Below are 13,476 nucleotides of genomic sequence, written 5' to 3' on the forward strand. Positions count from 1 at the left end.
TGTGCTGTTTTTCATAACCTCATTCAACATGCAAGGATTGTCCAGTAACGGAAATTTTGCTACATGATTATACACCTAAACTTCACCCAAATTCAACCCAGTGAGATCAGTACCACACTATATTTGTTGCGGCACAATGGTTCCGTATGTTAAATAAAAAATATATATTTATATTGTGGGATTCATTTTTCTCAACAAAAATGTTGTTTTGGACCCCATTGACTTTCATTGCATGGGCAAAACATTTAAAGGATCTTCTTTTGTGTAAACTTTTATGTAATCTAAATTAGAGGAAGCATTTTTAATACTGTCATACAGGTTATCTTGCTGCTAAGCCACTTGGTTTATTTGTTGAAATGGGCTATTTTTCTTACAGGAAGCTGTAAGATATCATCTAAAGCCACACTAGCATTGGCACACAGTCATTGTCTCCATTTCTTGCAATGGTAAAATCAATGAATAATTAAAATATCTACACAAAACAACTGACTCCCAGTACATCTGTAAGAAAAACATGAAAAGTTTTCTTGAACTAATCCACGTAAATACCTGGGCCACAAAACCAGTCACAAGTCGCACGGGTATATTTGTGGCAATAGCCACCAATACATTCGATGGGTCAAAATGACTGATTTTTCTTTTATGCCAAAAATCATTAGGATATTAAGATCATGTTCCATGAAGATATTTAGAAAATTTCCTACCGTAAATATATTTGAAAAAAATCTGTTTGTGAGTGAATGCAGCTCAATCGCAAACATCAATGGACAACTTTAAAGGCAATTTTCTCAATGTTTCGTTTTTTTTGCACCATCAGTTTCCAGATTTTCTAATAGTTGTAACTCTGCCAAATATTGTCCTATCCTAACAAACCATTTATCAATGGAAAGCTTATTTTTTCCGCTTTCAGATGATGGCCAGGGTCACATATAACCTTTTAGTGAACAAATATTGGTAATGTTCACCACATGCTCAGATCACAGGCCGCTGCATTCGGTCTAGCCGCAAAAGTTAAAATATTTCAATTCAAATAATAAATATTCAAGTTAAGTTCAAATATGAATTTGAATAAGTTCAAATATGAACAAATAGAAGTTCAAATAGAAGCATCCAAACGCTCAAATTGGTTTCGATAATTCCTCATACGCATATTATTGGAACTCCATGCAGCTACTGTTCTTCACTGGAAATGAATGTCTGTCCTTTGTCAGATAGTGAGAGAAATTATCAATTGAAATGATCCAAACAGCCTTTTGATCAGATGTTAGAAGGTCACATTACTGTATTCGTTCTACCAGCTAGAAAAAAACACAAAAATGAACCAATGAATATCACTATCAACACATCACACACTGACAACCTGCAGTCTTCTTGTACTAAGAAAACGCTCTCACATGACTGCCGTGGTTACCAAGACAGGAAGTCAGCATTTTCATGTGGGAGAAGAATATGAAATGATGAAAAAAATGGAGGAGTGTACAACAGCGTCACACTGCTGAAGGAAACAAAAGGAGGAGAACTCAGTGAAGGGAAAGAGAGAACGAGTGAAGTTTGATAGAGAGAAAACTTCCAAAGCTCCACGAATCGGCATGCATTACTTGATTCTTAAGACTTTGATAAAGTCAGTCTAAGTTTATTGTAAAAATAAGAGAATGCTTGGCATTTCAGTGCTTTTGAAAAAGGTACTTTGACTACAAGTATAGAAGTGCGTATGACCCGGGAGTACAGAGAAAAAAGTACATTTAAAGGTGAGCAAAAAGGAGTTTGACCGGAGATTTGTACCGTAGCGATGGCAAACAGTAAGACATTGACGGTAGTTGTCCTCCTAAGTATCTTTTTGGCAAGAAGTCACACAAGAGGTGAGTTTCAATTTCATTTTTATATGATACTCTTTAGATCTTTAGGCCTATAGACGAGTTGGCCTTTTTAGTCTAGCATCCGTTGTTGGCAGATGCCACTTGACTTGATTTTTTATTTCTAATTCCATTTTTATACGTGTCCCAAAATACTTGTGTATTTGCTTAATAGTGAAAGTTTTAGAATTGTTCAATTCAGTCAGACAAAGTATATATTGAGTGTGAAGTGAATCATGAAGGCTGAACTTGATCAATTGGAAAATGTATACTTTAACTTACTTAAGTGTACTTTTCAAGACATTTACAGTAAACTTATGCTTCAGTGGAGCTCATACTGGATGTACAGCAGAATGAGGAATCTGTTCTATCACGTGCATGTGAAGGCTTTGTGTTTATTTCTGTGTTTGTTGCTATTTCGAGAGGACATGCCATGACGAAGCGCTCTTCCTCTCAGGGGGGATTCTTGGGGGGAGATGAGTCGCTGAGGTTTTTGAGGCTGACAGAAGCACCTGAAAAGAAACTGTAAATGTAGGACAGTAAATGTACTTGGAACCAAATGACATTTGTGGTGTGACTGTTTACAATAATGCCATTGAATGCGGTAGATGGGGTTGTATGGCAGTCGTTGCTTTAGGCCAGGTGTTCAAACTACGTATTCTTCAGAATTAGGGCTCGTTCCTCTTGTGCTATAATAATGTTTGTCTAATCTTTGTACAACTCTGACTAACAATAACACGAAATACGACAAATAAATGTACTAAGCCTTCAATATCCCACACTTACTAATGGAATGGAATGAAAATGAACTGGAATACTCACTTGAGTAAATGATTGTTTCCATGTGCTGTGCGCTCACATTAACCGGTTACTAACATGCTGTGCACTAACTGTCCTAGGAGAAGACATTGTATCACATCAGAATAAAGATGCTGTGATTGAAAAGAAACTGACAGGTCAGACAATATTCACTTTTATCATTTACTTTTTCATTTATATAAATAAACTGGCACTTTTCATGAATAGGGTACAACAGAATACTCGCATAAATGGTGAGAGAGGATCTTGCCCTTAAGAAAACATTGATTAACTGTATATAGAATCAATATTTAGATGTGTTTAAACTAGCTGCTTTTCATGCTGAGATAATTACTCTAGTTCTTAAAAAAACTGTGCTTATTATGCTTTAAAAAAGTCTTGAGACGGTAAAGTGAACTCTATTGACGGAAAGTGCCCACTGTGTTATATCTTTTGTCATATAGAACTGCTGTGTGTGTTGTAACTATTTTTAGGGTTAAAAAAGGAAATGACACACCAAAGGATAAAACTAGTCTGGCATGGCAGGGAGAGATAAGTTTAGTGTGTAGAGGAAAAAAAAAAATTTTTGGTACCACTTTACAATAAGGTTCATTAGTTAACCTAGAAATAACACGAACTAATACTTCTTCAGCATTCACTAATACTTTAATAAAATCAAAGGCTGTATTTGTTAACATTAGTTAATGCACTGTGATCTAACATTAACAAACAATAAACAGCTGTATTTTATTAACTAACACTAACAAAGATTAATAAATGCTGTAACAATGTATTGCTCATTGTTAGTTCATGCTAGTTAATACATTAATGTTAACTAATGAACCTTATTGTAAAGTGTTACCATTTTTTTATGCAGCATATTATGCCATTTTTACACTTTTTTAATAAAAAAAAAAGAAGTTTTTTTATGTAAGTCTCTTATGCTCACCAAGGCTGCATTTATTTGATTTAAAATGCAGTAAAAACGGTAATGTACTACGGTAATGTTACAAATAACAGTTTTCTTTTTTTGAATATATTTTAAATAATAATTTACTCCTTTAAAATCATTCTAATATGCTGATTTGGTGATCATTTATTATTTATACTCAATCATTAATCATGGTCCTTATACTATTATCAATGTTGAAAACATTATATTGTTGAAATTACAAATTTGTTTCCCAGGATTATTTGGTGAATAGAAAATGTAAAAGAGCAGCATTTATTTGAAAAATAAATATTTTGTAACATTTTAAATGTCTTTACTGTCCGTTTTTATTAATGTAATGCCTCCTTAAAACAACTCAAGTATTATTATTATTAATGCTTACATTTGAATGGTATCACAGTTTACCCAAAATAAGCAGCACTGTTTTCAACATTGATAACAATAAGAAATGTTTCTTATTAAAACTGGCATATTAGAATGATTTCTGAAGGATCATGCGACACTGAATACTGGAGTAATGATGTAGAAAATTCAACTGTCACAACAGGATATATATATATATATTATATATACAGGAATATATTAAAACTAATATTATATTAAATTAATTGTATTACCGTTTCACTATATTACTATTGTTTATACTGTTCTCTGTATTTTTATCAAATTTATACTGACTTGGTGAGCATAAGAGACTTTTTTCACAACATTAAAAACATATTAATTATTTGATCAGTAGTGTATATTTATATATTTTTATTATATTTTAATTTACTTCAATATGTCAAATGCAGATCACAGTTTTATTTATCTATTTAGTAAACAGATATTTTACTTAAATCCAATATTTAATCTGATTATATATATAATTATTATTATTATTATTTTTTTTTTTCAGATTTCAAAGAGCAGATCTTTGTGGCGGGCAGCAATGTGACTTTGTGGTGCGCCAATAATGTCACTGATGTCAAATGGAGTAAATTAATTTATATTTTGTGGAACATCAGCATGCAGGGCAGAAAATGTTATCTTGGTTTGTCAAACGGACAACTGGACGACACTTGTAATGATGGAAAGGAGCTGTACAACACTTCAAATGTAGTTTCATTATTCATTCCCAAGATTTCAATGGAAGATGAAGGATTTTACTCTTGTGATTTATCAATAAAAGGAGGAAGCAGTGCTGTAAATATCTCTGTAAGAGGTGAGTACAAGCAGAATTTATTGTAAAAAATATAGCAAAACCTGTGAAAATGTTTGAGGTTTACATCAGAGGTTGGCTAGTTTCATTCAATGTTCACTGTCGTTATGAACTAATGATGATTTAAATGAATTGCATATAAAAAAAAAAAAAGGTAATTAGAGCTATATATAAGCCAACAATAGCATACTGATATTCAAATTAAATTAAATTTCTTTGTTTTTAAGTTACCCGCCTGGAAACTCATCTGGACTTTGAAAATGGTCAGAGGATTGCTGTGTGTGAGGCCACATATAAAAAGACGGCACCCACTCTTCACTGGGAACCTGCCTTGAACTTTTCCTTCGAACACACTTCTGTCAGGAAGGTTGACACGTTTTTTATTATTGAGAATCGAGTACATCTTCCTGATAATGTGACCATCAGTAACCTCAGCTGTGTGGCCTCATACCCCTCTCTGCAACTGAAGAGCACACTGCGTGTTGTTGTAACAACAGGTGAATGCACTGTATTTTAAAAGGAATTGATAATTGTTTTGTTTTTTTAAGTCAATCAGTAGTAAATTCTGTTTTGAAGTTTGAAATAGCAGTTTCAGATATATAAGCTTTATATTAAATAGACATATAATGAGTAAATAAAACAAATAGATATAAATATCAGGCCTATATATAAAACAAAAATCAAGGTATTTTACACAATACAACATTTCAGATGTGGTGAAAATGGTCATGACCATCATAAAAATAAGAGCATTCTCATACACACACACACATTGTTGGACAAATAAACCAGTCAGAGTGTGAAAAGTGTCCACAAGGTCAAATTTGCAAATATTTTGCAATGAAATACAGAGCAAATTTTACCACATTTACTGTAGTACAGTGGCTTGTATTTAAAAAAATTAATCGGTTTTGACAATATTAGAGACTTTATGGAAACACTTTACAATAAAGTTGTATTTGTTAACATTAGTTTATGAATTATTTAACACGAGCTAACAATGAACAATACTTCTACAGGATTTATTCATCTTAGTTAATGCTAATTTCTAATACCTTTTTTAAAACATTTTAAAAGTTGTATTAGTTAATGCACTGTGAACTAACATGAATAAACAATGAACAATTATATTGTATCAACTAACATTAATAAAGGTTAATAAATGCTGTAATAATATTTCACTCATAGTTAGTTTATGGTAACTAATGTTAACAAATGAGACCAAAAATTACAAAATTATTGTAAAGTGTTACTGACTTCTTTTTTTTTTAACAAATGGGGGTGAAACAACATGTTTTTTTTGCTGTTGCATATAACGTTACCACTTTATTTGACAGTGTTCTTGTTACAAGTTACTTGCTATAGTAATAACAGTAAATTATGCATAATTACATGCAACTAACCTAAACTCTATACCTAATCCTAACCCTAAATCTATAGTAAATGCATGTTATTACTTAATATTACTTAGTAAATGTATAATTACACTGTAACAAGGACACCTTCAAATAAAATGTAACATGTGTAACAATTTTTATTACAAAATAAAATAATCGTTTCTCTCTTCAGAAAAACAAACAGGAAAAGTTCCATGGGAAATTATTGCCATATCATCTGGTTGTCTTTGTCTTATTCTTGTGTCTCTGGCCGTGGTTTACCCACTACGCAGAAAACTCAAGCATATAAGGTGGGTTGTTTGACTGCCTTGATTCACTGCTGTCACTTTGCATGGTATGATGACTAATTAACACAGAAATGTCTTATCGATATCTAATGGTCTTTGTGTTCTCTTTAGTTCGTTGAAGATGCTTTGCTGCAAATCCAAAATCTCACCACCAGCTGAAGACAAACCACCCCAGGTGAGACGTCTCTGTCAAACCCGTTTGTTTTGCATCGTACACTAAACTCAGTTATTCACTATGTAAGGTCCATTGTAAAAGTGCTTTGTATTGCTCACTAAAGCATATGTTTGTGTGTTTAGCCTACTGATGTGGAAGAGGTGGAGCCTTATGCGAGTTATGTACAGCGAGTCAATTCCATCTACAACTCCTCAGCTGAACTCTTCAATGCGTGAACGACACAACACACACTCACTTTTCATGATGAACCAGGATACCAGAAGAGCACTGAGACATGTATGTGGTTAAAATTGCACATGAAAAACAATAGTGGAAAAACAGTCATCTCATGAGAGCATCCCCAAAGCAAACAGCGCCTGACTGAGGAACAAAAGTCACACTGAGTCAAATCATGAAAGATAATGACATAGGAACATTTGTCTTAGTATATGATGAAGAATGACTGGGACAACTTCAGAATCAGTGGTATCACTAATATGTAGATTTGTAGACACAGTGCCTGGTTAGATATTAATCATTTGTACAAATCGTTCCTTTTCACATTTGTACATATCTTTCCTTTCAGAGAGTAAAAGGTAAAAATCTACCCATCGTCCGCGAATAATACTAAAGTTTTTACACATTGCACAGAATTCAAATTATGTAAATACATTTTATTATCACTTCACATTTCAGTATTGCATATGTTCGTATTTGGTCTTTGAGTTTAATACATCAACTCAACCTTTTAAAAAATAAAGGTTCCAAATAAGTGTTTTTTTGTAGCAATGTCATGGAAGAACTATTTTTGTGCCATTAAAAGAATGTTCCAGTGAACAATTCTTAAAAGATCCAAGTGTGAAGAACATTTTAATCATCTAAATAACATTTTTCCACTGACTCACTCTTAAAAATAAAGGTTCTTTATTGCCATTTATGATTCCGTAAAGAACCTTTAACATCCATTGTGCCTTTTCATTCCACAAAAGGTTCTAAAATGTAGAAAAAACATCCTTTTTATTTTATATTTTTATTGATTGATAAAATGTTCTTAATGTAAAAAAAAAAAACATGCTTAAGAACCGTTTACTGAAAGGATCTTTGGGGAACCAAAAATGGTTCTTATGGCATCCCTTTTTTTTCATGAATGTTAAAGGTTCTTCAAGGAACCATCTATGACAGTAAGAGGAATTATTTTTAAGAGTGTGGAGTATTTTTTTAACCAATGATGTTGGTTGTATCTGTAAAAATAGGCCTTTCTAATAGGCCATAAATGTTAAATATTGATTATGTGACTTGTTACCTGCTTTTAACATACCCCCCTCAGTGTTACATAAGAATGTGAGATTTGTGGTCAGGTGATGGCGAGTCAGTCACACTGTCCCCTTGATTCAGGGTGATTCAGTGGAACGATGTGGAAACTTAGGGGTAATTGTATACCTATAGTATCTGAATGCTTGTAACTGGAAACAGAAGATCAGGTACGCCCTCAGATATCACACAGATACTCCTGCAAAAACTGAAACTGGTGGGATGCCGAACAACATCTCTTTTGATGTTGTCGTGGGATTCCCCGAGAACTATGACACAGTCATTTTCATTTGATTCAAATTTAAATTGTAATGCTTTGTACCTTTGTCTCACAATCTACTTCTACTATCACTTTAGCATACAATACGAAAAACAGATTGCTCCCTCAAGTGGTTGTTTATTGGTAGTATAATTTTATTGAAACCCCTATAGACCTTATTCACAGCATCATCACCATCTTTAATTTTTAATAGAAATGAAAGCAAGGCTGTGGATGTACTATATCTCTTCCGTTGGTTGAACTGTTATTTAATGTGGTTTTGTTCTGCTGACAAAACACTGCGAAAAAATACCTTATCAAGAAATGTCAGTAGACAAAAAAAAACTCCAGACAACATTATAAGTGATCTTGGAGTTATACAGCTTTTTAGCGGATACCATTGACGTTCATACCTGAAAACACGTTCATACCTGTCATGACGCTGCTCTGAATAAGGTTTATTAATGCTATACATTAACTTTAATAACTTTAAGTAAAACAGCAAAAAGTAAATATTCAGTCATCATGATTAAATCGTAACTCTATGTATATATTGAGTACATTTCTTAAGGCCACTTCTCACAATTTTAACTTCAGTGAATATTTCTCATGGTATTTATTTTTGAGAATTGATTAATGTACAGGTACATTTCTTGGCTTTGATACAAAAAAGCTATTTGTACATTTCTACCATTATATTGACCAAAAATATATACAATTTACTGAATGCATGTCAACATGGGGAAAGTTGTCACAACATACTCTGCCAATAGACAGTAAATGTTAGGCTTTTTAAAATTTAAAAGCACAAATTGTTGATGAAACTAGAATAAAATTACATTACTATTATAACATTACAACATACGAAATGCATATGAATACTTGCCCCATTATTGCCCCTGTTTTATTAAAAGTACAGTTAAAATGTTCCTTCATTAATTCACTTTTGTCTGATTATATGTCAGTGTGGTTCTATTTTGTTCACTTGTTTACCCAACATATGGTGATACTAGAATTTTAGTTTGGATTACAAAATTCACAAAACAATAACTTAAGACTTTTAGATGTTTGCATCTTGCATCTCAAATCCATGTTTGAAATCATCATACAAAACATAGAAAACACACAAGAATTGTGTAATTGGACCTGTAGTTAGTTACACGACACATATGACAACTAGCCCTGTTGTGGTTTCACTCAAGTTTTTAACTTTCTTACAACTTAAAATGTTGTTTTATAAAGATTTTCCTTGATTTAACTAGTTGTGATAACCAAATATACAAGTTGACACTTAAAGGTACACTGTGTAGTTTTTTTTAGTATTTTATTAGCTAAAATCAATGTCTTTATTCATAAATATGTCCTCATTGGTGTAAAATTACCTCTGCCAATGATCTGACTTATCGTCCTAAGTGAAGAATTTCTTACATTGGATGGGTAAGTCCAAGGAGGCTTCCATGTCGTTCCGCCATTTTGAAAAACTATAATAGCAGAGAGGGACAAAAAGCTCTAGCCTACCTCAACAATCAGAAGTGGACAGGGTGATCAGTGAGAGGCGCTTGTCACTGTCCCGGCAAATTTGAAAGACTGCACTGCACAGTACAGTACTTCATAATGCAGGATCATACTTATGCCGAGCCACAGGAGAAGGAATCCTCCCCCTACCGTTTCATCACCTGATGATGATATCTAACAATGCACGTCGTAAATCGAAAAATAAACTAATAAAGAATGTATTATTCATTAGCATAGTTTATGCTTTTTACAGTCTGTGATTCATACTGTAACATTTTGTTTGTTCGTTGTGTGTTAAGTTGCAGTTTGTTTGAAATAATGAACCTCATCACCCGAAAGAAAACTCGATGAAGTGCTATTGGAAGACACGAGGCTATAAATAGATGAGCCACAGCTGTGTCGTCAGGATATTTTGTCTGAAGAGCAGTACTGGGACATCTTCAGCACGGCAATGCAGCGCAGCATCTCGTTCCACTTTTTCAGGGAATAGGGTACAGTCAAGTAACCCGGATCATTCCCTTTCAAAAGCTAAAATCGATTGTTTAGCAATGCTTAGCGCATTGGGAACGAGAACACCCACGCAGCCGTGCTTGAAAGTGTCTGGACCCCTTACGGCTGTGTAGGTGTGGTCACAAAAACGCAAGAAGGCCCTAGACATTAGCTTGTGATCAGTGGTGTACTCTACTACGTGATACGCAGGTATACGCCGTATACCCACTAGGAAATGCCAAGTATTTCCGTATACCCACTAAAAAAAGCGTGAGGATACGTAACAACTTCGTTTTGTGACATAACTTTCACACTTTCACTCATAAATTCACCGCGTCTGTGTTTGCAATGGACACAGATCAAATCGCGTGAATATTAAAAACTCAAAGAGACTGCAGTTGTTCAACGCGTCTCTGGGAATGAGCGCTCAATGTGTGCTCTACTACACACACACACACACACACACACACTGAAGCAAGCGCGTGCTTGTGTCAGCGCTCCACTGTAGCTATGTATGAGGACATGATGTAGTCTACACATGACACATGAACTTCATCACAGAGCTGCTATGAGAGTCACTTCATGAGAATTTCACCATTTCATTTGATAAAACTATCGTCATTCATTCGTATCATACACACACAGAAACTGTAATGTCTTTACGACAACCTGTCAAAATAAAAGTTCGGTATAAACTCAAAGAAATTATGAAAGAAATTGCACAGTAAAATGTACTGTAAAATAATAATAATGATAAAATCTATTAAAACTTATTTAAAAAAGGAATATCACACAAGTTTTCATAAATGTTTTAATATAAACAGTAAACTTGCCAAAACAATAATAACATTTTCTTTCAAAAGCACCATTTCTAAAAGTAAATTTGTATTTGTGCCTATAATGTTTTATTTTTTATTTTTTTTATTGTCAGCTGATAAAACCTGTGCTTCAGGGAGCATATTCATATAACATCTAAGGCTAAATGTAGCTCTTAACTGGCTGAGTTAAATGGTGATTAACACTAAACAGTAGAAAATCAGTCCAGTCTCCTCAGCTGTAAATGTCATTGGCTGTTAAAGTCTTGTGTTGCTTATAATAAATTGACATGTTGATAACACTTAGTCTCATAATGCTCTCAATGACATGTCGTTGCATACTGTATGCATTAGTGAGTGTGGTGGTGCTTATGGGGTGATGAGACGGGTTAGTATGAGACGGGTTGGGGGGGGGGGGGGGGGGGGTCACAGTATACTCACTACAAAAAACTAGACTACACCACTGCTTGTGATGTCGACTCAAGGACATGAGAGCCCGGAATGGCATGAACATCCAAACTATAAAATCTTATGAATGTGTGCGGAGAGGACCAGCCTGCCGCATCACAAACAAATTGCAAGGGGGCACCCCTTGCCAGAGCAATAGAGGAGGCGAGCCCCCGCCCCCTTGTTATGGCCCCCATAACAGCCGAACAGTTGCTCTTACTTACGCCACTGGCTAGTGCGTTGGACGAAGGCATTGGACGAGTGCGTTGGACTGAAGAGTACAGTCTGTGAGATCTCTCCTGCTCCGGCATTGTGAATGGCGGAGGGCAGAAGGTCTCGAGAGTGACTGAATGTACAGTCGAGTTAGGATGAGGATGCAAAATTACTTTCACCATTCCTGGGGCAAAGACTAAGCAGGATGGCGAGATCGACAGAGCTTGCATATCCCTGTTTTCTTTTTAAAGAAGTTATAGCCATAAGCAAAACAATCTTAAGGGTCAGAAGTTTGTCAGACGTTGACTCTAGAGGTTCAAAGGGGGTCTCAACCAGACCCTCTAGGACTATAGCTAAGTCCCATGAAGGGATCTTGGTTCTTATGGGAGGCCTCAGTGGTCTGGCCCAACGAATGAAACGAGCGAGCAGAGGATGTCTCCCGAGTGGCACCCCGTCAACCAAGGCATGGCAAGCCGAAAGAGCGCCATATAAACCCTGAGAGTGGCGGGGCATGTGCCTGTTGATAATTTTTCCTACAGAAAGTCTAGAATGGAAGCAATCTGGCAGTTGACCGGATCTGCATTATGTACAACACACCACCTTTCAAAGACACCCCATTTGTTGGCATAACTTTTTCTAGTAGAGGAAGCCCTAGCACTTAGAATGGTCTTAATAACGTCAGGCGAAAGCCCAGTGTCCCTCAGTTGGTACCCATCAGGGGCCAAACATGAAGGTTCCACAGGTTGGGCCTGGGATGGAATATCGTGCCCTCCGCCTGAGACAGAAGGTCCTTCCTCTCCGGAATCGCCCATGGCGAACCGTCAAGGAGATATATTATCTCTGAGAACCATACTCTGTTCTGCCAATGCTGCGCTATCAGTAAGAGGCAAGACCCTTGTTGGCTAGAACTACCGGGAGCAGAGAAACTGAAGGAAATGCATACAGGCACATTTTGGGCCATGTGTGCGCCATCGCGTCCAGACCCAGGGGGGCTGGGTGACTCAGAGAGAAGTAGAGGGGAAATTGCGCTGTCTGATGGGAGGCGAAGAGGTCCACCTCCGCTTCGTAAAATCTGGTCCAGGTCTGTTTGACTACCTCCGGGTGGAGTTTCCATTCCCCCGTCGGTAATTTCTGGCTGGAGAGTAAATCCGCTCCCACATTCAGATGCCCCGGAATGTACACTGCCGTGAGTGACAGGAACTTTTCCTGGGCCAAGAGAAAAATCTGCGTCGCTATTCTGTTGAAATTGCGTGAGGGCAGACCTCCCTGGTGATTTATGTAAGAGACTGCCGCTGTGTTGTCCACCCGCACTAGGACATGACAGCCTCTCAAATGAGGGCCAGAAATACAGCCATCAGCTTGAGGCCGTTGATGTGCCAATCGAGCTGATGACCCTCCCATTCCCCTTGAGCTGGACGACCACTTAAGACCGCTTCCCAGCCCATCAGGGAGGCGTCTGTCGTTAACAGTCTGAGACGACAAGGCGCCCCTAGAGTGGGACCCAAGGCGAAGAACCGGGGTCTGAGCCACAGAGATACGAAGCCCTCGCCGCATCACTTTTATTTGCCTTTGAGGATTGGCCCTTGGATGAAATCCCCTGGCTTTTAACCACAACCCAGAGGAATCACCATGGATGCTGACGCCATGAAACCTAAATGTTTTTGGTACTGACAAACAGTGCGATCTTAGCCTAGCCTGACTTTGCTCATGGTATGCTGAATGGTCTCGATTAGATCGGGAGAGTTGTGCCCGCATCGTGATCGAATCCCAAACGATTCCGAGATA

General features: G+C 36.3%; 1 protein-coding gene across 2 annotated transcripts; it reads left to right on the top strand.

The window, feature by feature from the left end:
* Nucleotides 1-1,436: 1,436 nt before the first annotated feature.
* On the top strand, nucleotides 1,437-9,146 carry LOC307002114 (cell surface glycoprotein CD200 receptor 1). 2 transcript variants are annotated; one of them, XM_079619397.1, is made up of 7 exons: nucleotides 1,437-1,859; nucleotides 2,753-2,809; nucleotides 4,502-4,807; nucleotides 5,032-5,301; nucleotides 6,374-6,491; nucleotides 6,600-6,663; nucleotides 6,786-9,142. In XM_079619397.1, exons 1-7 carry the CDS (start codon nucleotides 1,790-1,792, stop codon nucleotides 6,876-6,878), a joined length of 978 nt encoding a protein of 325 aa, XP_079475523.1. In that variant the 5' UTR covers nucleotides 1,437-1,789; the 3' UTR covers nucleotides 6,879-9,142. The 2 variants fall into 2 exon arrangements, with proteins under 2 accessions (XP_079475523.1, XP_079475524.1); XM_079619398.1 differs by lacking the exon at nucleotides 2,753-2,809 and having other exon boundaries at nucleotides 1,490-1,859; nucleotides 6,786-9,146.
* Nucleotides 9,147-13,476: the final 4,330 nt, after the last annotated feature.

Source organism: Phoxinus phoxinus (genome assembly GCF_949152265.1).
Source record: "Phoxinus phoxinus genome assembly, chromosome: 7".
Classification (NCBI taxonomy): domain Eukaryota; kingdom Metazoa; phylum Chordata; class Actinopteri; order Cypriniformes; family Leuciscidae; genus Phoxinus; species Phoxinus phoxinus.

Excerpts from the sequence above, each read along its gene's own strand:
- LOC307002114 (XM_079619397.1), top strand. The coding sequence starts at position 1,790 with ATGGCAAACAGTAAGACATTGACGGTAGTTGTCCTCCTAAGTATCTTT. Across the intron at positions 6,492-6,599 it reads AGAAAACTCAAGCATATAAG|TTCGTTGAAGATGCTTTGCT; the intron begins GTGGGTTGTTTG and ends TGTTCTCTTTAG. Across the intron at positions 6,664-6,785 it reads CTGAAGACAAACCACCCCAG|CCTACTGATGTGGAAGAGGT; the intron begins GTGAGACGTCTC and ends TTGTGTGTTTAG.